General features: G+C 42.6%; 1 protein-coding gene across 1 annotated transcript in view; it reads right to left on the reverse strand.

Annotated features, from left to right (window-relative positions):
• Window positions 1-26003, reverse strand: part of TRPM1 (transient receptor potential cation channel subfamily M member 1) — a 90313-nt gene extending 64310 nt beyond the window's left edge. The window contains exons 1-9 of the mRNA XM_061595120.1: window positions 25980-26003; window positions 23155-23234; window positions 21327-21525; window positions 18610-18823; window positions 17295-17419; window positions 13540-13711; window positions 6579-6753; window positions 3154-3277; window positions 390-462 (exon numbers count right to left, since the gene is read on the reverse strand). Coding sequence (XP_061451104.1) covers window positions 390-462; window positions 3154-3277; window positions 6579-6753; window positions 13540-13711; window positions 17295-17419; window positions 18610-18823; window positions 21327-21525; window positions 23155-23234; window positions 25980-25997 — 1180 coding nt within the window. The 5' untranslated portion in view covers window positions 25998-26003. The remainder of the gene's footprint in view (window positions 1-389; window positions 463-3153; window positions 3278-6578; window positions 6754-13539; window positions 13712-17294; window positions 17420-18609; window positions 18824-21326; window positions 21526-23154; window positions 23235-25979) is intronic.
• Window positions 26004-26266: the final 263 nt, after the last annotated feature.

Raw genomic sequence — 26266 nt, forward strand, 5'->3', positions numbered from 1 at the left:
CAACACTAGTCCTACTCACAGTAGATCCATCGAAGTTAATAGACATGACTAACTTAGGTACATTAATCCCAGTGGGTCTTCTCTTAGTTGAATACAACCTTTAGACTCTATCAGACCTTGGAAAAGTTACTATTCTGAACTACAATTTCCATCATCCCAATCCAGTGGCCATGCTGGCTGGGGCTAATAGGAGTTGTAGTTTTAAAAATTAACTTTTCCAAGCTCTGGACTCTATATGCCAGGATTCTTTATATTCTAAGGGAGCCCGATTAAACATTTCACATTTAGTACATTACTAATTCAGAGAATCACGACCAGGTTGGGCTGTTAGCCAGATATGAAATAGAGGTGATTTTTTTCCCCATCAGTTTTCTGCTCAGGTAACTCACCTTTAAGTAGAGCTGTTAAGATAGACATCTCAATATCTTGTTGACCCTCAGAGCCCATGCGGAACACAGTGATCTAAAAGTCCAGCAAAACATGAAGATAAAGCATAAGCAACAGCTCCATTACCCTCCTGCGTCCTCTCTACGCTTCAGTGTACCTCTACAGCTTGCATGCAGCTTGTATGTATCAGTGATGCCCATAACATCCAAGGTCAGTATCTTGCAAAGCAGTTTTAAGAAGTCACGTTTTGGTCATGTGCAGGAAGTCAGGCAAATATTGCATTAGGCAGGCTTCCCTGGAGATGGTTCTCCATAGATGAGGTGTGGTGACGAAGCATGCCAAGTCATCATGCGTTCCCCTATACTGCGTGCCCATATATTTAATAAATAAATAAATAAGTACATCTAATGGCTAGGGACAATGGGAATTGTAGTTCAGCAACATCTGCAGAGATGAAAGTTCCCCACATCTGCTTTAGCAGCCTTTGCCAACCTGGTGCCACCCAGATGTTCTGGACTACGACTCCCATCAGCCCCAGTCAGAACAGCCAAGTAGGCAATGGCTGTCCTATAGGCTTCTGTGTCACAGCACTGGATTTGTAGCCTTGGCTTGTTTGGTTGTAAAAATAATGACCGTTGTGGTCCATTTGCAAAGCCATAAAGAGTGTCATTCAATTTGGCAGAGGAGAGAAAGTGGCCATTTATTTCCAAACTGCAACACTAGGATTAATATTTAATCTGATCAAATTGGTCTTCTAACTTCCTTTCAAAAATAATAAATACATTTTTTAAAAAGGGGGAAAGCCCTCTAATAGCTATTGCTGAAAAATATACATTCTGTGATTTGCTTACTTTATTCACTTTGGGATGAGGGAGATGTGAAAAGTCATTCGATGATGGAGGCTTTGAAGAAGGATGGAGAAATTATATAACCCGAAGGGATTCCCTCCTAGCCCTGATGGTGGGGCCACGTGACTGGCTAAATATCTATGATGGCAGTTCCCTATCCATACCGAAGTCTGAGGCCGAAGCCCTCAGATGCTGATTAACCAAAGAAAGGTACTGAACTGAATTCAGTTAATGTGGAAGAAACATTTCCCCTTACCAGGCAGCTGTCAATCCTCACTCTAGCGGTATCAATCCAGTATGAATGCAAATGAACAACACCCTCAGCCCAGATCTCTCTTAAGAACACAGAGCCAAGGAAATACATGAAATTGACTCTTTCCATTGGTCTGTCTCAGGAGTGGGGAAACTTCAGCTCTCCAGATGTTGTTGAACTGCAACTTTCACCAGCCCTAGCAAGTATGGCAGTGACCAGGGCTAGTGGGAGTTGTAGTTCAGCAACTTCTGGAGGGATCAAAGTTCCCCATACCTAGTCTATCTAGTTCAGACTTCCATGGGAGTTGTAGTTCAAACATCTGGAGAGCATCAAGTTAGGAAAGCCTAATCTAGCTCAATTTTGCTTACACTGACCAGCGGTGGCTCTGTAAGGTCTCAGGCCAAGAGAGGACTTTCCCAGCCATAATAATAGAAAGCATTTTATTTTTTAATTTTATTTGTAAAATGTAAAAAAATACACCAATAGAAAAATCATGATTCAGCAACAAATCAGTATTAATGAAAATCATGTCAGACCAACTACCATTAGCTCCAGCCTGCATAGCCAGAGGTCAGGAATTATGGTCTTATAGTCCAACAAGATCTGGAGGTCACCACACTGACTATATTTGGTATAAAAGATGGGAATTCCCTAGAACTCCCTCTGGGGTCAGTCCAAGAATACTTGACAGAGTCACTGAGCAGAGTGTCTAGACTTGGGGCCAAACTAGATATGTGGGTTGTCACGTAGTTTGCCCTTGAGTAGATGATTTCTTTTAAAGAAATGCTAGTGCATGCATGTGTGTGGTGCGGATGGGATCCATTGGCTGGTGCCGGTTCAAAAGCATTCTGCTGTCCTAACAGGTTACCATTGATTTGAGTTTGTTCTGTATCTGCTAGCCACTGCTTTTATGGAACCGTGTGTTCTTTTCCTCTCAGAAAAGACATTAATATCAATATTTTAAAAGGAAATATCAATAAATTATCATTCTTACAATCAATGTTTTACAGGCATTTTTTTAAAAGGCCATTTTCAAAAATTGCTGTGGAAATTTGCTAGATTAAAATCTGATCGTCAGCGATTGAGAATAAGCAAACTAATGAAAAATTCAGTGCCAAATCCGAATTGGATGGAATTCTAACACATCCCTAGTGTGGGGTATGTGTACATGGAAGCTGGATCAGGATTGGGGAAGGGGGCTTTGGCTTCTCTGCTCTTTTCTTTTAATGGCAACACCCTGTTTTACCTCATAGTTTCCAGGTGCCCCTGGAGAGACCGAAGGACTGTAACTGAAGTCTGTACATGCCCTGCATTCTGTGGATCACTGATAGGCGGGTGGGGCATTCACCTCAATGTCAAACCAGTACGAACGAAGGGCAAACTACATGCAATGCTAGGCATGGTTGAAACCAAACCAAAACGTGCTCAGTGCAGGATACTTGCTTTTCCAAGCAAAACCAGTCATGCAGGGCCCTGATCTAAACTGGGACTGGGGCCTCTTCTTCCCATGTACTGTGGACCTGATCTGCACCAGCTCCCATGTAACTGCTTTTACTTGAAAAAGAAGGTGGCCAGGGCTTTTTATTTAAGAAGTGTGCTTAATGTAATGTGCAGTTTGGACTGGATACCTTATGCTGTTTACAAGCCAAGTATTAAGATACTTACCAGTTCTTTCTTTTTCATACATTCCATGAGAATAACAAACAGCTGATGAGCTTGATTCCGACTATAGTTAAAGGTTTTCTGCATGGTGACGAGTAGCTGGTCCCTCAGAGACTCACTTATGATGCTAAAATCAAGAGATGAAACTGTATATACTGTATACAGAAGGGAAAAAATAGTGATGCTGCCTGAGAAATACTCTCCCTTGTACTGGCTTGCCTGAGAACAGCAGTCTTCAACTTTTACAGAGCCAGGACCCACCTTTAACCTAAACAGGCATTTGAGGATCATTTTTTAACCATGCATTTGTATGGTTGTAGTGCTCCTGTTGTGACCCACCTTAGATCAGGGTGTGGCCTGATAGTGGGTACTGACCCACTAAACACCAATGTCTTAAAAGGTTGTTGTAAGGCGTGCTGTATGTCTGGTGTGGGGAACCCCTGGCCCTTCAGATGTTGCTGAACTACAACTCCCATCAGCTCTGGCCATTGCCCATGCTGGCTGGAGGCAATGGGAGTTGGAGTTCAGCGACATCCGAAGGGCCAATGGCTCCCCAAACCTGCTGTATGTAAAGGACTTTGAAGACACACATACAGTCATGGCCCATCCATATTTAACTGCAAAATCCTCATTCTCCATATCTGGTTGGTGGCCTTGAGATCCATACATGTCCTGTTTGTCATCAGATTATTGTGAAAACCCAATTATCAAGCATCCATATGTGTGGGCTTTTGTGTGTGTCTAAATTGCTTTAGCATTTGCCACTCCCCTAAGTCCATCCCTTTTCAGTGTTTGGTCCATAATGGTCATTTGCTTTTCACAAGCTTTTTTTGGAAGAGCACAGAAACGTATATCTTTTTTTAAAAATTCCCACACATGCACTTGTGGATGTGCTACTGGGTGGGAAGGAGACAAGGGGCTTGGCATACGATGGAGGAATGCCCGTGGACCACCTATTGCAGGAAAGTCCACGGCAATGCGTCTTAAGTGCACGGACGAAAATGAGACTGATTATCAGTTTAGGAAAGCATATCAGTTTTTCTGTGGTATTTCTAATGTAGATTTGTGAATGCAAAAATCCGTAGTAGTCTGCAACTTCATATGGACAACAGTGAATTAATGAGGACACAAAGCAATAACACTGCAGATTATACAGTCGTAGGGACGGGCCCTCACACACACACACACATGGTCAACAGGTATTTTGCTAGTTCTTAATAACTACTCCTAATACATCAGATGAGAGTAAAAAAGGAAAGATTTCAAAAGCCATCTAATTTCTCCCTGAGTGCACTATGATGAGTCCTCAAACCTTGGCAAATTTCCTCTCATTTCAGTTTGACTGGCAGGCAATTCATTCAGAGCCATGAACCTACTGAGGCTGGGAAAAGGTTGTGTTCCAAGGTCATCAGGAAATTATACTCTCAAACGAGAGGTTCCAAAAGGTTCTTGCTATCAAGGAAGCTGTTTAGCCTGAGAACCTTTTTGGGCTTTGCCTGACCGGGCCCGAGAGATCCCACGCAGAGAGAGTGAAGAGACTGATCAGTGAGAAGGTCCTGCAGTTAAATCAGGAAGACTTTGAAGAGTCTTTCAGGAGAGAAAAGGACTTTGGTTTTCTCTAAAAGAAGTCGTCAGGGTGATTAAGCTGGCGAGTAATATATTAAAAAATGGAACAGCAGCTCTGGAGCATATTGGAGTTGAAAAAAAGTCCCAATTTTACTAATTCATCTTAATGATCTAATTATATAATGCCTTAGGATGTTTGAAATTCATCACCTACATTATCTTGGTTATCATAGGAAGCTGCCAGACACTGAGTCAGACCATTGGTCTATCTAGCTCAGTATTTCTTACAGTGACTGACAGCAGCTCTCCAGGGTTTCAGGCAGGAGCCTGTCTCAGCCCCATATGAGGATGCCAAGGATTGAACCAGGACCTTCTGCATCCAAGGCAGATGCTTCGTCGTCTTCTTCATCACTCCAGAACCTTTCTGTGGGGCTCATGACACAATCCTTACATGGACTGTATCCAACTAAGTCCTACCCAGAGTGGACCCACTGAAATGAATGAATCTAAGTTAGCTTTGTTCATAAATTTGAATGGGTCTACTCTGAGTAGGATTAACAATGGATATAACCCTAAGGCTGTCATCATTATTAAATTGCAGATGCAGGCCTGAAACTGAACAGTGCCTAAAAAGCAGGGACAAGGAACTCTTTTGCACCTGAGGGCCTTATTTCCTTGGGGACAACCTTCTGGAAGCCACATGCCACTGGCGAGCGTGACCAGAGGCAACAGCGGGCAAAGCAACAGACACGACTGTTATGTTTGTCCAGCGGGCTACATTCCAGCAATAGGGTTGCCAGGTTCAGGGCCTGAGACTGATCCTGTATCTTTAGGAGAAGAGAAAGTCATCGCTGGGTAGGGTTGCCAGGCCTGGCCTCCCAGAGGTCTTCTGTATCTTTAAAAATAGTGCAGGGGGAAGGGAGAATTCCACCTTGTGGTTTTTTCCATTACAGCATTGCAAGAACACCTGCACTTGGCTGACTTTCTCTTCTCCTAAAGATACAGGATCAGTCCCAGGCCATGAACCTGGCATCCCTACCCAGTGATGCAAAGTCAGAGGTTTCTGTACACCCCAATCTCTCCCTCCTCCATCTAGGCAAGGAATTACCACAGTTCAAGGACACATTCTAGCTAGGCAAACCACTCTGGGCATGAAACTGGGCTAGTGATGGATATGGTCAGGGGAGGGGGTCTGGCCTGGGAGAGTCCTGAAGGCAGCACAGAGAGGTTTGGAGGGCCACGTTCAGCCCTCAAGCCCAGTAGTGCTGTGGCAAATTCAGAAGTGCAGGGTCCCTTCATGACAGTCACAGCCATGCCTGCTCAAAGCCACGGCCCCTTTCCACTTTCCCTCATTTCCCATACTCTCTCTGTAGACTTGCAAGGCCATACATGGGAATAAGGTGAGTGAGTGGCACGCATGATGGGAGCAGGGCATGTGCAGGCACAAAACTTGTTTGTGTAGTTAGAGCATGGCTTGGCACTATGACTGCTACTACTACTGTTTCAGTTATTTCAATTTATATCCTGCCCTTCCTCCCTTAAAAACACTTCTTAAAAACAATTCCAAAAATATGCAGACTGCAATAAAGGTCTCTATTTGAAATGCTTGTTGGAAGAGGAAAAGTCTTCAGTAGGTGCCAAAAAGATAATAGATATAGTGCCTATCTAATATTTAATGGGAGGGAATTCCAAAGGGCAGATGCTACAACCCTGAAGCCCCATGCCTATATTGTGCAGAACAGACCTCCTGATAAGATGGAAAACAGTGACTGACTAGGTATATAAGGGGTGAGATGATCTTCCAGGTATGCTGGTCCCAAAACAGCCTGGTATGATATCCTAACATGTCCATAACCTCTTACCCTCCTTCTTCTGAGTACTTGTGTGCAAACGATAAGATGTCTGACGCTCTTCCACTGCCGTCACAGATCACAACGGGGAGTGGCGGCTCTTCACGTAGGCATTCCAAGACAATCGATATCACATTGGGACCACCTTCGACTATCAATCCAACCACAGGAACTCCCTGTCCCAGCCCTGTAGAACAGACCAGATAGGCTGTTAAATACCAAATAAATCTTCTGAAAGAGTGGAAATTTCAGCTGCTCCATTGACCAGGATGCTATACCAGTACCAGGATATGAGAAAAGGGATTGCTCCTGTGAGATTGTACAGTACTTTTAAAGAGCAGAAGAGCAGAGCCTGCTCTTAAATTTCAGTACAGGCGACGACAGTTAAGGCGGCTGCAAATGGACATAAGTTTGTTGTGCAGATATGCCATTTGCAAAATAACACCCACCCAAAGGCTCTCCTAAAGCCCACTAGAAGCTCTTTATTGTTAGGCCGGTCGGTGTTAGAGACGACAGCTGAGCACCCCTTTGCTGTCCCTGCCCTGCTGTGATCTCCAGGCATAGGATGACAAAGGGAAGCCCACAGGTCATGTGAGCTGTGCAGACTTGGTCACATGTCATTAAGTTATAGGACTAAAAGGAGAAAATTCCGCAGTTGTATATATGACACTCAGCATCATGTGCACTCAGCAGCAGGTGCTTAAATCCAAAATGTGGTTTGTGTGTCCATGTGCGTGCAAAATTATAAACAGATTAATTTCAAGATGCAGTAAAAGCTGGACAAAAAAACCAGAAGAAAATCCTCATCCTGTTAATGTACATTATTGTGATATTGTGCGTATTGGGATTTGCAGTTATAGACATGAAAAGGACCTGGGGGAAACTGAACAGAAAGGGTGAGGTTGGAGGATTTGAAAAAGGGTGCGGTCTAGTTGACGTCTCAGTGCTGAGTGAGTTGCTAGAATAAAGAAGCTTCAAGCATTTGTCTCTGACTTTTTTTATTTCTTAAAATACAGCTTGGTGACAAAGATGGAATGGAGCTTTTGCCTTTGTCTCCACCCCACCTTTCCCTTCAAACCCCAGGTGAGCCTGTGATTCCATGTACTTCTTGGCACACAAGAGCTCAGGGCTCACTCGCTCACTTCACAAGGGTCCATTCGCTAACACCACTTTCAATTCCTTTTCCCAGGGAAAATACTTCATACTTCAAACATGTGTACACATTTTTCCCTTTCTTTTTTCTTCTTTTTCCTCTCCCCCATTTTTTGTTTTGTTTTGTTTTCTGTTTTAATTTTAGTTCAGGCCCAGTCTATCCGAGGCTGAACTGGGGCTTTTAACAGCAGCTAATACCTTTCCCTAGCCTCTCCAAGATGTAGGTCATTCACATTTCAGTCACTCAGCAACATACACACACAACACTCAGGTCTGCATTAGAGCTCAAGCAATACCAGGAATACCAATTACAGCAATACCCCCACAACAGTTTTGCCACAAGCCTGTATTAAAATAACAAAGGGATGGACTCTTACTGCCATTGAAATGTGAGCCCAGAGGACCAGGGAGAAAACAAACTACAGGGAATGATATTTTCAACCGGATCTGTTACCGAACTGATGAGGCCTCAGCTGTTCGGTCTCCCTTGCTCCAATCTGGTCTTGGCATTCACCTGGTGTCCCGATTGCATCCCACTTCTGACACCAGAAATGAGAGGGAATTTTGGGTCCTTGGACCGGAGGTCCTTGGAGAATTTAGCAAATACAGGCTTCAGGCAAAAGAAGGCCTTTATTCTATGCGAGTGTACGCAAGGACAGCCTCCCTAGAACATCTAGTGAAGACTGCAATGTGGCACGGTCTGCATAGATCTTCTATATAGTACTAAGCACAGTATGTGACATCATTTCACCAATCGTACAATTTCCTTTAAGCCTGTCATAAGGGTTACACCATCCTACAGTATTTCTAAACCAATCAGGTAATATCTGAGGTACATGAGCACGTGTACAGGTATGCTTCCATTATATGCAAGCGTATTTCCTATTCCAATATTCTGTCTACTGGACTAATGCTACCATTATTTCTGCTGTCCCCTTGACTGATGTTCTTTGAGGCCAGTTGAAACCAGTTACTACCCAGCACAACATCATATTATGATTGGTCTGCCATGCATACCCAGCACATAGCATATTCTATTGTTTCTGATTGGCCAAGCCTACCCGGTACCCCTGTAGTTATTGAAACATGTTCTACACATCTATGGCCTTAAGCAACATAACCGTTTATCAAATGTTAATCATATACAGGCCTGGTTTTGCTCACTTTTGGGTGCCTGAAAGTTCCAGAACACCACAGGCCTGTTGTTTTAAGTTTCCTACTCACTATACTTCTTAAAATATTTTCCTAACATGTTTATGTGGCTATATAGAAATCCTATATGGATATGTGTTAATGCCTTATTAGTACAGCTCTAACGGTTAGGGAGTTTTTCCTGATGTTCAGCTGAAATCTGGCTTCCTGTAACTTGAGCTCATTATTCTGTGTCCTGCACTCTGGGATGATCGATAAGAGATCTTGGCCCTCCCCTGTGTGACAACCTTTCAAGTCCTTGAAGAGTGCTATCATATCTCCCCTCAGTCTTCTCTTCTCCAGGCTAAACATGCCCAGTTCTTTCAGTCTCTCCTCATAGGGCTTTGTTTCCAGTCCCCTGATCATCCTTGTTGCCCTCCTCTGAACCCGTTCCAGTTTGTCTTCTATAATTTGCCTGCTGTGGATGATAAATATGAGACAGCTTTGACTGCTTTAAGGAACTTCTTTGTGCCTAGAGTGAATAGTGTGGCAGAACACAATAAATTTTGCCGGTGGGGACAGAAGCATGGAGAAAATAGGGACTGATTGATTGATTGATTAAATTTATATCCCGCCCTTCCCCCCAGTAGGAGCCCAGATCAATAAATTGCTGCTTTAAGGGAATTGGTTGTTACATGTAATTTTGGGGATATGTCAGAGGAAATTATTCGAGATCAGTTGAAAGAGAAGACAGGGAGGCCTTGCATCAGGGGATGCCTCTTGCTAGAACCTGATCTTACCTTACGGAAATCCAGAGGCAGATGCTGGCTGAGGCAAAAGACAAGATGTCGCCTCCTTCTTATTCTACACATGCAAGCCAATTGGAGTGACAACTGAATCTTCCTTCAACACTAGTAATGAGACAGCACCCTCTATAGGGGACCCATCTCAATCATCATTTTATTGTATTTGACTAATAGCCATTACAAACCAAATAAGGAAATATATATTACAATAATGACATAGAAAGTTCAGTTTAGCAAATCCCCTGCACAGTCCACTGCAATAGCACTGAAAGTAATTGCTTGAATATGTTTGGCTGCCTTAGCAAACAAAGCTGTTTTGTATGTGACATGATATGGATCACAATCTGACAGTAACCAACATACTTTCACAAAGGTAGTCTCACCCCGTAAGGATGTCAAAATCTGACCCAGGAATCTCTTCCTGGGAAATTGATATAAATGACAGTATAGTAGGTAGTGTGAAATATTTCTCTCCCCCACTGCAAATACAGAGCCGTAGGTTTCTTGGAACACGCCTCTATCTTCCATCCAAAAAAGCTGAGGGCACGGTCTGAAAGTAATTCTGTGAATGCGGTTCTCAAAGAAGGAAAAGTTAGCATTTGGAAATACTGAGCTCTTTCATTTGTTTTCAGCAAGCAATACCAATGAGAAAAATTTGAGGATTTGATTAAATCTAAATCCTAATTATTATCCATCCTGTATATCCAATCTCTCAGTTTTTTTTAATTCCCAGAATGATAAAATATCCAGTGGGAGGTTTTTAGAGATCAGCAACTCTTGGCATAACTTGGCCCAAACCTTTTTCCCGTTGCTCTCTCAAGCAAAGCTTAGGAAGGCGGTTTCTATCATATCCAAAACCCTCTTATAATACAGAAGTGCTGCCTTTTGGGCCCAAGCTTTAACCAATTCACCTGTCTCTATCCTAAGAAATGGGGCTGGGGTTCCTGGAGGTACTGGCAATAAGTATCTATAGGGGACCCAGAGAGGCTGCACGGCATACAGAGCTCTGTCTTCCAATAGACTGGAACAGCTGAGGGACTCCAGAGGAAGAGCCAGTGGGCTGCTGTCTGTCTAATGGCAGGGCCAGCCCTAACTAAGGTCCCATTTGCACTACACATTTCATAGAAACATGGAATAGTAGAATTGGAAGTGGCCTATAAGGCCATTGAATCCAACCCCCTGCTCAGTGGAGGAATCTGTATTGTTTTGTATGATTTTTCTTCTTGTTTATCAATTTTTATTTTTGGTTGTTATGTGTTGAAAAGAAACTTCATATTTGTTTTAAAAAAATTGCTAATTGTTGCAGAACTATTGAAAACTGCATTTAAAAATTGGAAAAATGAGATTCAAAGCAGTATCATACCACTTTAAACAGTCATGGCTTCCCCCAAAGCATCCTAGGACTGTGGTTTGTTAAGGGTGCTGAGAGTTGTTAGGAGACCCCTGATTAGGGGTGATTTAACAAGCAATCCCTCTTCTCAGGGACCTCTGGTAGCTGTGTTGGGTCAGATATGTGAACTATGCTTATTTAATCCCTACGGGCACTCTATACATGTCTCAGAGGCACTTTTCCTACTAATCAGCATAAGAATTATAAGAACAGCCCTGTTTGTTCAGACCAAAGGTCCATCTAGTTCAGCTTCTGAGGATCATGCAGGGCATGCAGGTGTTCAACATCATACTGTTTTTGAATATGGAGTTTCCAGCCAGCCATCATGACTAGTAGCCACTGTCAGACCTCTCCCCCTCTTCCATGAAGTTCTCTTATCCATTTTAAAGGTGACTAAGCCCAGAGCTTGGAAAAGTTACTTTTTTGAACTACAACTCCCATCAGCCCCAGCCAGCACCATGCTGGCTGGGGCTGATGGGAGTTGTAGTTCATTGCAACTTGTGACAGCAAATTCCATATTTATGCTTTGTATGAAGAAGTGCCTCATTTTGTCTATCCCAAAACTACTGCCTCTCATTGCCACTGGGTAAGCCACAATTCTAGAATTACAGGAAAGGGAGAAAAATGCTTCCCTATCCATATTTTGGGACTGAGCCCTGGGCTTAAGAGCAGGTTCTGAGTCTCTAATGTACCCAGTAGATTCTTCTCTCTCTCCACCAGGATTGTCCATGAGGGCATCAATTTGTCTCCACGTACAGTTTTTTTTAATACAGGCCTGGCAGTAAAAGACCTTTTAGTTTTGATACATTTTCAGATTCAGACCACTGGTTCTACAGAGTGTACAAAGGACAAAACAAACCCAAACCTAAAAAGAGAAAAAAGAAAAGAAAAAGGATCCAATTATTTATGCAGTATATCTTGTCTCTCAAGACTTAATTGTCTCATCTCTCAGACCAGTGTGCTTGTCTGACATGGACCATGTGCCTCTAAGCACATGGAAAGTGCTTGCAGTTCAGGTCATTTTTCATGCAAGCATAGAAAGAGGGAGAGAGAAAGAAAAAGAGATTCTTCCATTAATTGTGTGCTTTATATAAATGCAGGTTTGTAATATTTAGGATTAAGGATGGAAAGATCTGTCAGTTTTAGTTCTCATTTTTCCAATTTAATGTCAGTTCTCCACATTTCTGCATTTTCCTCATGAAAATTCATCAGCATTTTAGTGTGAATTTCTCTTACTAAACACATTTTTGTATGCAGTTTTGACTAATGCACACATATTGGCAAGCAATTTCTCTTAATATAATGCATTTTTGTATGTTATTTTCACTAATATAGTCATTTTTATGCACACTTTCCCGTAATATATGCATGCTTATAAACATTGTTTGGATAGAAATCTACACTGCAAAATTCAGACAAGGGCAAATTCAGCCCCTTAACAAGGCCTGAACAAGACAAGTCCTTTTAAAAAAAAAATGTAAATGCCAAAAACCTGAAAATAGTGGAAAGGAAACTTTCTAGCTCTGTAATAAAACCATTGGCCCTCCTCCACAATAAAATCACACACACACAGGAGTATAGCGAGACAATTTTCATTGGGTGGGCAGAGACAAAGATTGTGGGTGGGGGAGGGTTGGGGCATCAATCACTATAAAAGAGGTTTCTGGGGAGAAAAGTTTTCATAGGTAATGACAAAAATAAATCCCAATTTATGCATTTTAATTAGAAACTATGACTTGTGAAGTTTACAAAAAGCAAATCAATTTAAAATACAATATTTTCCACATGCAGAATAGTTATGTGAACTAAATAACAGTGACTAGGAAGTAAATGTATATTGTGCAAGTCATCCTACCATAACGATCTGAATTGCTAATAAAGTCTAATACGCCATGATTTCTCTGCAAACTTGCAGAGGAACTGTTCACTTGAAATTCCTTTAGATATGTTCCTTTATTCTGCAGTTGATAGTGAAACATTTTGTGAATAAAGCACTTTTCTTCCTATATAATATATTTGTGTCACACTGCCATTCACAGTGCCACAGAAGGTGGTACTGCAGACTTCAACATGACCCAGCTGCGGTGGGCTCAAGGCTGGAGGAGGGCAGTAGGAAGGCGAGCTGGTGATGCTGGGATGCAGCCCAGTGTGTGTGTGTGTGTGAAGATGGAGAAAGAAGGTGAGCGTGCTGGGCTCAACGATGGCAGACAGGAAGAAAGAGCAAGGAAGGCAAGTGGCGCACTGTGGTCTAGCCATGCTGGGCTCAAGGCCGGGGGTGGGGGGAAAGGCCAAGGGAGGTGAGAGGTGAGCAGTGCCCTGTGCACCCCAGGGAGCCACTTCATGGGAGGCCTCACCATCGCTGGAAGGAGGAAGGAAGTACAGTGGGCACCACCAGGTGGAGAGCAGGGGGAGAGGAGAGGTGCCTTGGCCATATGGGGAGGGGAAGGGACTGGTGTGTGAAGCATGCAGGGGCAGAGCCCTATCAGTCACTTACGTGTGTTGATTTTTTGGAGTGAGATGTGTTTCTCTAGTTGCCGCCTCAGTTTCACTTCTGCCCCATATCTGCCAAGGGTGCCGTTGTCGGCAAGGATGAAGTGCGTATGGGAACTGTTGAGTACAGAGAATTTGCTTAGTGGGTTTGACATGGTCTGATAAACTCTTGTCACCTGTCAAAAAGAAAAGCGTATTTTTAATTTCAAAATACAAAGAAATCAAGACTGATTCAAATCTGCAGCTGTATCTGGACTCTGGGAGGATCAGGCTTTGACTGGTTTAACAGTAAAAAAAATGTCATCTCCCCCAGAAAATGTTGGGAACTATAATTAGGGATCTCTTAGCAACCCCACCAAACTACAATTCCCAGAATCCATTGAGGAAATCTATGACAATTATTTATTTACTTAATTTTTATCCTGCCCATTTCCTGCAAAGTTCTCAGGGCAGTCCCCATTCTTCTATTATCTGCCCAACAAATCTGTGAAGTGGGTTAGGAAGAGAGAGGTGACCCAGTGAGCTTTATTGTGGATTGTGGATTGGACTGTGGCTCTCCCCACACTAACCACTCCATCACTGGTTCTGCAATGTGCTACACTCATGTAGCCTTTTATAGAGGCTTTGAAGTATTTCACATACATTATCTCAGCGGTCCTTACAACAGGCTTGCAAAGTAGGCCAGTGTTATTGTAGAGGGAGGGTTGAAAGGTTCCAGCTTGCCTAAGGCCACCTTGTGAATTCACCTGGGAGGTAAAATTGAAGCCAAGGATTTCACAGCTCAGCTACTATCGGTCTAAAGTTAAATTTGTATAAAACTGAGATGCTTTTATGGTGTAGATCTGTCCTCTGGAGAAAACCACATTCAGGATGTGGAAGACAACTGAGCATAAAAGGCTTCTGTCTTTAAATAATAAAGGAGAATATCCGTGGTCTAGGCAAAGAGTTCTCAGCCAGCTGTCCGTTCTGTATTCTGTCTGGGGCAGCATGACCAGATGCAAAGCGGACCTGGGAGGGGGGCAGAATTCTGGCAGCTGTAACTTGTCATACAGGCATAAGGAAAGATTCAGCTGTTGAAACCCCCTCTTCCACACAGCTATCCAAGGCAAAGGAGCCCAAGCACTGAGATCATAGAATCAGAGAATAGTGGAGTTGGAAGGGGCCTACAAGGCCATCGAGTCCAACCCCCTGCTCAATGCAGGAATCCAACTCAAAGCATCCCCAACAGGTGGCTGTCCAGTTGCCTCTTGAATGCCTCCAATGTTGGAGAGCCCACCACCTCCAAAGGTCATTGGCTCCATCGTTGTACTGCTCTAATGGTTAGGAAGTTTTTCCTGATGCTCAGTTAAAATCCGGCTTCCTGTAACTTGAGCCCATTGTTCGGTATCTTGCACTCTGGAATGATCGAGAAGAGATCCCGGCTTTTCTCTGTGTGGCAACCTTTCAAGTACTTGAAGAGGGCTGTCATATCTCCCCTCAGTCTTCTCTTCTCAAGTCTAGACATGACCAGTTCTTTCAGTCTCATGTAGTTTAGCACTAAACATCCTCAGACTTGTATGCTATTCCTCCACTCCCTGGGCATAGCTGCAAGGAGGAGATGGAAAGCACCGGCTTCCACTTTTTAACTAAGCAGCATTTCCCGTTATGCCCAAAGAATGCAGGGGAACTGTGGTTAGTTTAAACATGGGATTGACACATCATTCTACTGGGCCATGCCATTTTTTGCACTTGTTCATGCATAAATCAATTTCATTCCATTTCTGCATTAATCTGTATCTCCCCCCAAGGAATACATGAATATTTGCATATGAATATATATTTTGGAATGCATTTTCTCCCAAAATACACATTTCTAAAAAAAAAATAAACTCACAATATGCACATTATACACCCACGAGAGTATACTATAGCTAGCATGGATTTTTCGCATTCCACAATGTTAAATTGAAAATACCCCCCATGCTACTCCGATGCTTCCCATAAGCTTATTTCAAAATAAAACTTACAGTCCTGAACTCAGAAACACTTGCTTAACAACCCTCTAAGTTTTCTTGGTGATACACAAGACAGTCAGAGAGTTCAAAGTGTAAAAAGAGAGAAAAAAACAGACTCCTGTTGGACTTTTTTCTGTCAGTGGTCTCATAATTTGTTGAAATTAATTTAAAATCAGCCATGTTCACAGAGTACCTGTAATCCTATTACTGACCTTGCCCCATACTCTGACCTTCAACGTCTGCAGTTTAAAAGTTAAAAAAATCCCTGGCTGATTTTTAATTAATTTAAGAAATTTTGCAGTGGAGTCAATGATAAGCCTGGGCATGCTCAGTAAGAACCAACTGTCAGTGTTCTAAACACCACACTCACAGCTGCTTGGCTTGGCTAATCAGGTGGTCACACCCACACCACACCTTTATTTCACTTTAGACAGTCATGGCTTTCCCCAAAAAATCTGGTGTTGCCACCACTCACCATATGCTCAGAGGCACGTTACCAAATTCTTCCAAGCTACACAGGAAGTGGATTGGACTGTGAAAGACCAACCCAAATGATGTTTGCATTTTGACAAATTTGTAGGGCAGTACAATATCTCAGAAAGGAGGTTAGTCTCCTACTCCCTTGGTGCATTCACTATAGCTGCCCAATTTCCCTCCTTTTTAAAGTTTGATAGAAATATCTGTTGGCTATAGGTACGTTCTTAAACTGCAAGGGTTTTTTTGCCTATTAGTGAATTAAATTGCATTTTGATATATTTTGGAGCAGTGAATTGTGCCACAACTGGCATGGGGAAGAATTTTGATTCAGTTCACATTTAAAGTCAAATGTATCAAATCTGCAAACAATATGGGAACAAAAACCCCGCAAACAGCAGCCATTCTTCAAAATTTGCACTTATCTGAATTTTGCAATGTAGTTCTGCAATCAATCAATGTTTATATAAATACATACATTAGGTAAAGGTGTGCATAAAAAGGAACAGATTTGTGAAAATAACATACAAAATGCATTGTATTAGAATATATTGTTTGCAAAAATGTATACATGAGTCAAAACTGCCTACAAAAAGTTTTTATTGGGATATTCACACTAGAATGCTGAAGAATTTTCATGAGGATTTTAAAAATGAATTAAAAGAGAATGCAGTGCAATAAAAGCAATACAATAAAAGAGGTGTTAACTAAAACAATGCAAAACTGACAGGAGCATGAATAAAGCAACCAGCCCTCAAGGATTTAACAAAATATATGCTGAAACAAGAAGCCTCTATTGCATGTCTAGCAGCAGCAATGGAGGGGTCAGCCCCCCCACCTCTCTGGGGATGCCATGTCATAATCTAGGCCACAATAAAGGCCATCTCTCTTTTTTCCAACCAACCAAGCAACCTTGTGTTGGTAGTAAGACTGTGCCAAGGGCCTCTGAAGGTCTGTGAAGATTCCCTCCTTTTATGTAGATGGTAGAAATCGATGTGGTGATGCATATCCTGTTATTGCATCTCCATGATGGGAAAAGCTCTAGCAATTGATTTCTGCCTGCAACACAGCTGATAAAGACACACACACAAAACTGGCAGCTATCATCCTTTCATTTCCCTCAAAACTCCTGCCCTTACAGCTGGATGTTATGCTCTATAATACTGCACACACTCCCCTTTAATGCACTACCACACTCTGATTTACTGATTAGAAGCAAGGAATCCTTGCCTCAACGGGCAATGAGAAAAAGATAATCTGGCAAAAATCCACAGAAAGCATGCCAACTTACATCTTTCCCAATCAGATCCTCCTTGTTTTCCACAATGCCCCATGGGGCAATCCCTATGGCACAGATGCGTCCTCTGGACTTGGAAGAATGGTCTTTCAAAGCATCTCCAACATGGCGAATGACACCTACACGAGGATTCAAGTCCATCAGTGTTTTCCCTAGGAGGCATCTGCATACATCTCAGAAAGAGAGAGAAAGCCTTTTCCAGTAAGGCCACCCCCTTCCTTCCCCATTTATTAATATACTCTAGTGAGGACTACCAATGTGTATCTTCTTTAATGGTGGAGAGTTGGCCATATAGATCTGGGCCTTTACTGTGCTGGGACCACATTCTCCACAGTTTTCAGGAGGGTTGGTTAAGAGGTTTTATTCAACCAAAACTTAGGAAAGAATTTAGTATTTTAAGCCTTTAAAAAACATACAAGGAAGCACAATCCAGCAAAAGTTAGTACTAGTGACTCCTTCCCATTGAAATTAATGGAACTTGTTATTTGGGACTGAGTCATATTCTGTTTCAGTTGTGTGTATGGAGGGGCATGCCAGATTTATAGCTTATTAAAGTTCTCTCTCTCTGATACAGGCACACAATTAAATGATATACTGTCAGGCAACCCGTGCTAGTAGTCTGGGAAGCCAGGACTTTTGTCAGGCTTCACACACAATCCACCATATTTGGCCACGCTCTTCCCATAACCTGCATGTTCTGACTTAATTCCTCTTCCTGACTTTCTAAATGTTTCCATCCTTTGTATGCAACACCCTGTTTTTTTACCCAGTCTGTTTTGGAGAGGGCCAGTATTTTATAAAAATCAAAAGTTGGCAAAATGAGGATCCCGTTCACAGGTCCACATGCACATCCTCAAAGGTTCACTTACAAAAAGCACAGAATGCCATCATTGTTGTTTTGTTTTTTTACATGGGATGTCCCATGCAAAGGTGAAAATGTTATAACAATGTATTGCTCACTATGTTGCCTGTTGAACCCTGATTACCGGATGCAAGTTCTACACAGGGGGTTGGTAACAGATTTAAAAAAAAAACAGTTTATACAACTCTCAGGCACAGTTCCTAACACAGGATTGCAGTGGGGTTTCTCCTAGGGAGGCTAAGGGAAGAGAGGGGAGGACAGTCTCTGAGGGCTGGGTTGTCCTTAAGAGCACAGTGCATATTCATTCTGCCTGAATGCAACACAGTTACAGACCCTTGGATTAAATTGCTGCTCATCTCCCACCCCTTGCCAACCAAACATGATGCTGAAAACAGGCTGATAGTTTTCATCACACAGAACTACCCCTGCTGCTAGTTTGTTTCTTACCTGTGCTGACTCCTCCGGTGAAGATCCATGCGCCTGTAGTCACGGCGGCTTTGATGAGGCCCTTCCCAAACACTTGCTTCAGTTTGGGTTGCAGTTCAAAGTTCTGAAGCCCCCCGTGGACTGATATCAAGAGCTTGGGGAGCTCCAGCTGCCAGTCTTTCACCATCAGGTGGAGCAGGGAGTCTGGTTTTGTGTCATATGACACTCTGATGTACTGCAAGATAGATGGGCGTAAAGAGCTTAACACAGGGGTCACCTGCCTTTTTTAGACCAGAATGCACATTTCAAATTTTGAGAGAGGGCCAGAGGCATCAGTCACAAAATGGCTGCCATGGAACGTGGCATAACACAAAATTAAGGCGTAGTCATGGTGAAGCTTTCTCTATAATTGTATTTCCAAACTAGAAAAGGCCTAACCTGTTGAATTTCTGTCTGCCATACAGGCACTAGAACCCTGTTTTCCTCCAATGCCAACTCTAAACCAAATCCTAGGCTGCCATCCTGTACCCACTTACCTGGAAGTAAGCCCCATTAAACACAATGAGACTTACTTCTGAGTAGACAAGCATACCATTGTACTGTAAGTTAACTATAATTGATTCTTAATGAGTCTCTAGTCTTCAGCTCCTGCAAAGTAGGAGACATGCCTAACGCTTCTTTGCAAAGTTTTCACATTTGCGGGGTGTGTGTGTTAGAGGGATTCTTTAACATTCACCCGAACTTAGTGTGTAGCAGTATTTGCAGAAAATAATTTCTAGGCATTACCTGATCTCAGGCCAACCTAGCACAGGAAAGATGTTTCCTGGTTGCTAGAGGAAAAAGGAAGGGCATACTATAGAGATTCCAAGGACTGGAAAAAAGACAGAAGCAGGGAAAGTGCACTAAAAGGGAGGGGGGAACAGCAGCTTTTTAGGATTCCAGGGATTTCTGTTGCCTGGTTTCCAAACAACTCATTTATCAATCAGAGGTCTAACTTCACTTGTTAGCTAAAATCACTGACAGGTACATCAATTGCTTTAGAAGGGTACCTGCACATTTTGCTCCATAACTTTATTACTAAGAGGGCCAGAGACATACTTTTTTAAAAAATGAAAGCTCTGATTCTGGGCTACCTGCTGGGGTTCCGCTGGAGTCCTTTGCAGGCACCACAGTGCCCAAGGGCAACAGGGACCAGTTTGAAGGGTCACCCACTTGAATGCAAATTGCTTTGATCTGCATAACTGGCACTTTTACAAGTGCCACATAATGTTTGTTCCACATTTGTAGGGAACTGATCTTTCATTGTGGCAGCCCCTTCACTCCAGCACTCCCTGCCCACTGACATCAGGCTGGTGCCTTTGCTGTACTGTTTTCAGCGCCTGCTAGAGACTTTTTTGCTTAGACAAGCCTATTCAGACATGTAATTTTATTAGGTACATTTGTTTTAAAACTGCTGATTTTACTTATATTTTGATAAATGTTTTTTAAAGTTTGATTTTATTGGTATTTTAATGAATATTTTATATTGTGTTATGTAAACTGCTTAGAGGCTTTTGTTGATTAATCAGTATATAAATCTTGTTATATTTCACCTACCCTTTTCCCTGAGATATAATTTACTATTGTTGAAGGAAAGACTTTCCAGACCAAAGATTGTGCTCCAAAGGACAGAGTTTTATTGATCAATAATACAGATATGCCAGTGGCGCTAATGGGAGAGGGGGGGTCCTTTCGAACCACACACTCTCCCGATCCACATGAATACATAACTTTTATAAGCATTGACACATCATACATACATTGCACCTTATGACCCCTTTGTGCCAATCCCTACCCTGGTATCCTCCCCTGAGGGCAGGCTTTTGGCCTAGGCATCTCAAACTGTTTTCATCCATACAGAGAAAGAAGGGCTTTTACGCCTTCCTGACCCATGTTTTGACATAAGATACAAGACACTCAAAAACAGCTGAAGAAAAACATTTTTCAAACCCTCACTCAATATATAATCAGCATATGTAGCTTCTCCAAAGAAGCATTCTGTAGTTAGTTCCTCTTTTAGTACTGTGCTACCCTGACAATGGACTCGGGAAACATGCTAACCGCAAACAACAGCCTCTTTTCACAAACTTAGGAGAATATCCAGACAAATATGCTGCTTTTATGATACACACTGCAAACAATATATTTTAACAATCACTGCAAACCAAACAAATCAAAAGATAATATGCCTGAGAAGATGAAATCAGAATTCCTTTCACGCTATATGTAGGTTATTCCCTCCCCTCACTTGACTGGGAACCCTCCCCACTAGCAGACTGAATGGCATATTTCACATAACACCTCCTCGCCCTCCAGTTGAAGCTGGTGGTTCCAATGTCAGTGGGGCAGTGAATCTGCTCCAGGTTTTAATCTGAACTTTCAAGGAGCTGTCCAAAGCACCTGGACTAAAACCTGGAGCGTATTCACTGCCCCACTGACATTGGAGCTATCCGTCTCCACTGCCATCCTCTGAGAAATGTCATTAGTCTTAACTCTTTGGCTTTCCTCTGTATTTCTCAGGTGTTTTGCCTGAGGAGGAATCCACTTTCCAAAAACCGCTTCCAGTTTTCCTTTAGCTGAACGACAGGTAGATATTTTCCCCTCGCCAGCCCCCATGGAATTTTGTGAGGATGTCAGCCTCAGAAATCCACCAGTAGGCTGCATTGTCTCTATTGGTGAAAGAACATGTTGTCACTTACCATAGACTTATTTGTATGCCCTCCGCCTTGGAACTCAAGATTTCCATAGGCATCAGTCGGGAACGCTTGGGTGTATTTGCTGATGGACCATTTCTCAGGCTGAGTATCCACCTGATTTGTTGCTCTTTCTTCATTCTTGTTCGTGGTTATACTTGGAGGAATTGGGATGTGTTGAGTAATAAGCTGGCCACAGCAGCACCTGGGGGAGAAAGCCAGGACAGCAGCTATGAGTCTGTGCTCAGCATCTGACTTAGAAAAGTCTCCTCTTTTTATTTGCAAAAATTAAGGTTAGGGCTGTTACCCTAACCTGGTGGCAGCGGGGTTGGGGACTGAGTTGATCAGGGGAGGTTTAGTAGATTACATAACTGATTAAATGTTCATACATTTTCATACAAGTAAAAGCAATAGTTCTGAAGCAAAAGACGTTTCCTCTGTTTTGAGGTGATGCACATAGGTGCAGTGTAGTTTGCAACGTTTTACAAGAGGCATTCCTCCTGAGAGAGAGAGAGAGAGAGAGAGAGAGAGAGAGAGAGAGAGAGAGAGAGAGAGAGAGAGAGAGAGAGAGAGAGAGAGAGAGAGAGAATGCCTTTTTAAAGGTGGTGCTTGCCATCTGCAGTTCTAATTTAATTGGTTGTTAAGCAAGCATTTCTGAGTTCAGGACTATAAGTTTTATTATTTATGTATTTATTTAATTTGTATCCTGCCCTTCCTCCCAGTAGGAGCCCAGGGCGGCAAACAAAGCACTAAAACACTTTAAAACATAATAAAAACAGATCTTAAAATACATTAAAACAAAACAGCATTAAAAACTTTTTAAAAAACAACCTTAAAAAGGCTTAAAAACATTATTAAAAAAACAAATTAAACAATTCTGACACAGATGCAGACTGGGATAGGTCTCAACTTAAAAGGCTTGTTGAAAGAGAAAAGTCTTCAAAAGGCACCGAAAGGTAGCAGAGATGGCACCTGCCTAATATTCAAAGGGAGGGAATTCCACAGGGTAGGTTTTGTAAGGTTTTATTTTGAAATGAGCTTATGGGAAGCATCAGAATGGAATGGGGGGTATTTTCAATTTAACATTGCAGAATGTGAAAAATCCATGCTGGCTATAGTATACAGCAGCCTTTCCCAACCAGCGTGCCTCCAGATGTTGTTGGACCACAACTCCCATCAGCCTCAGCCAGCATTGCCAATGGTCAGGAAAGATGGGAATTGTGGTCAAACAACATCTAGAGGCACACTGGTTGGGAAAGGCTGGTCTACAGCCACTCTTGTGGCTGTATAATCCTGGCTGACACCCTGTCTCTGAGCAGCAGAAATGACTGCTCCAAAGAGATGCTGGGGATGGAAAGCTCCCTTTTCCAGTGGGTCTTGCAGCAAAGGTGCTGCTCCTGCTATTACTACTAACCAAAGATTACTCATTTGGTGTGAAAACCAAATACAAATACAAACCAAATACAGGTCACCTGATAGTAGGGATGCTGGAGAATTCTGATGAAAACAGAAATGGAAGCAGAAACTGCCAATGTTGGCATATTCATTCCATGGCCAGAATGGAAGTCATTCCAATGTATTTGCTGCTGTTGTTGCTTTCAACCCACAAAATATATTGTAACGGATTACCCCCCCCCCCCACTTTGCATTGAAATGAATGGGATAGAATAAAGTGATAGCAACAAAATTACGTAAATTATATAATTTTGCCACAGTGGACAGCAGGACGAATAATGTAGGTTTTAGCGGAAGTCAAACAGCAGTGGAATGGAAATGGTGCTGCATGCGACGAATATAGGGCGGGACAGAAAAGGATGCCTTCTTATATCCTCACCTGGTAGCATCTTTGCTGTTGGCAATTATATAGATGCACTCTCTCTTGGAAAAGGTTTTCTCTATCCAAGCTCTTTGACCCTGCAGAAGAGAGGAAGAGAAATAATTTGCTATTTGTCAAATGGCAGATAGTGATGTATACCTGAAAGGAAGCAAACTCTTGGATATATTTCAAGACTAAATTACAAACAAGCAGCACATTTCAAAAGCATCTGTTGTAGTAGCTTTCTCTCTGCTTCCTGTTAACCAGAGATAGATAAAAAGTGATCTCAAACAGCACGTGCGGGTATGTGAAACTTACCCCATTTGATGATCATCCTGACACATGGTAGTAGGTTAGTTTAAGTTAGGTTTATTCAGTTTATACATTGCTTCCCACTAAAAAAAAGTGAACAGGGTCCCTGGAAACATCTTTGCCTAGCACCTAAAAGATGACAAGGTTGGCACCAGGTGGGCATTGCTGGGGAAAGTATTCCACAAACGGAGGGCTACTACAGAGAAGGCCTGATTTCTCATCACCACTCTCTGGACCTCCCTCAGAGGTGGCAAGTACAGAAGGGCCTCAGATGATGAGATCAAGAGTCCAGGCAGATACATATGGGGGAAGGTGGTGCTTTAGGTATGATAAGTATGTAGCCGGTATATAGCAGCCAACTAGGAATACAGGAAATGGCCTTATACCAAGTGACATGATTTGTTTATCTAAGCCAGTATTATTTACTCTGATTGTCAGCACCTCTCCTGAGTCTTAGGAAGAGCAGGTTTTTCCCCATCGCCTGCTGTCTGATCATTTTAACTGGAGGTTGCAGGGATTGAACCTGGGAAAGCATGGGGGGGGGTCCACTGCTAAGCTACAGTCCCTCTTGATCTACAGTTGGAATCAAAACAAACCCACAAATCAGCCCTTGCCAGCCTGGTGCATTCCAACCTGGGCTGGCAGTAGGGTTGCCAGGTTCAGGGCCTGAGACTGATCCTGTATCTTTAGGAGAAGAGGAAGTCAGCCAAGTGCAGGTGTTCTTGCAACACTGTAATGGGAAAAACCACAAGGTGGAAACCTCCCTTCCCTCTGCGCAACTTTTAAAGAGACAGAAGACCTCTTGGAGGCTGGGCCTGATTTTTCCCTCCCCCCCCCCCGGGCCTTCACATCTCTAATTAAAGATGTACTAGATTTGGTAAATATTGTCCTGCAATCTGTAATCTGCAGTTGAGACTGCAACTCACCAGCATTTGAAACAACAGGTTAAGTGTTGCCTGGAGAAAACAAGGGTCTTACCATGCTCCACAGGAGAGGAACAGAACCAGAAAGTTCACTATCATCCATGATTCCACATTTTCCACCAAAACGTGCATCCTGGGTCACTGCTTAACAATGGGCTGTCCTTTTGTGTCAGCATTATTATCATTAGGCAGTTCCTAAAAGAATGCAACTAGAATCCCTTGTGTGGTATTTCTTGCTAGCCAGCTTTTTTTAATATGCAAAACTGAGGCGGCCCAACAACGAGGCGGCCCAACAACGAGGCAAGGCAGTTCCCTCAGGTGAGCACCATGAACAAAGCAGAGAATGCATCTGAGCATAAATGAATACAATAACTCATTGCTTGAGTGGTGTACTAAGACCAGAAGAGCAAACTCATGTGAGATCATCTCTTCCTTTCCAGAATGAGAAACAAGTCAGCATTCAAGAACCTGTATGGTGCTGACACCATCTGCCTACCACTTGGGGTCTCCGGCCACCTCCACCTCATGCCTCCTGACAGCAAGGATATGGGGGTTGGTTCCACCCTTCAGTCAATGCCCAGCAGCAGCATTCCCTCCTGTCCATCACCAGACCCCGCCAGGTGCCATTGGTCAGGGCTCCTTTTTTATGCCTCATCTAAGTCACCTTGGAGCCTGACTGAAAGGCAGGGTAGAAATATTTTAAAAAGCAAAGAAAGAACTTAGAGATCTAGATAGTGCAAGAAAGATGGGAAGACACTGACTGTGCTCTTGCCCTCTTTAAATGGCTACCATGCGTGGCTGATTCTGGAGACATCTTGGAGAAACAAAACTGGATATAAGCATGTAAATTTTTTAGCACCAAAATGTGCTCCTATCCAGAAAGAAGTACCTGAAGCCACAATCCTAGTCATGGATTTTTCTTTCAAAATCCACCTGGATTGTATGGTGCAGCCAGAATATTTCTGCAGCTGACTTTGAAAGCCACTTTACAAACATACAATGTTTCAATAATACACTGATTATTGTTTAAAGTTTGGGTATGTGTCCTTTTTCACCCAAAGCAAATATTTACCGGCACATTTGGATATCTCCTGGTGAAGAAAAAGTTCAGAAAAATTTCAAAGGAAGCAAGCAGAGTGTTGATGACTCTTCTGAAAAGTCCTGAATGTGCCTGCACATGTGTGACTCACAGAGAGCATCCATGCATCTTGTTAAATTAGTTCAGTGGATGTTGTCTGCACCTCACCTACACTGATTATTCTACTGGGAATTTTGGGTTGATGTAGAAATGCTCCATTTAGTGAGAAGATCTGGACCTAGAGCTTTCAACTGATACATTTTTTGCCAAAAGCCAAAAAGCAAAATTTGCCAAAAGCAAAATTAAGGTACATTTGGAGGTACCTGTTTGGGAGAAACATCTGAAGAATTTAAAATAAAAATGAATTTAGATTGGAAAACTTGGGCTATATCTCAATATGTGGTGATGGTGGTGGTCTCTGCATGTCCCTATGAGGTAAAGGTTATCAAAATCCCAGATGCTGGATTTGGAGAGGTGTTGTTGCTTTGGTGAGGTGTTGTAAAACCAAAGTTTCTTTCCAGCATTCTCACATGTGTCCATGAAGCCATCTTCAGTATGCCTGCTTCTGTATTTCAGTATTGCTCTGTCACTCACATCCTCTACTGCAACATCTTCCAAGTAATGCTGCCAGATTCAACAGATGCCAACAGACTTAAAGGTAAATCACTGCAGCCTGCATCCTTTAAAAAAAAAAACCTTGAAAAGTGAAATTCACATAAATAAGCTTCAATGACAATCACAGAATAACATGGACATATGAAATAAGCCAGCGTGCCTTACCTGTTATTCCCCAGAACATTTTACTGCAAAGTATGGA

Source organism: Rhineura floridana, chromosome 14 (assembly GCF_030035675.1).
Source record: "Rhineura floridana isolate rRhiFlo1 chromosome 14, rRhiFlo1.hap2, whole genome shotgun sequence".
NCBI lineage: Eukaryota > Metazoa > Chordata > Lepidosauria > Squamata > Rhineuridae > Rhineura > Rhineura floridana.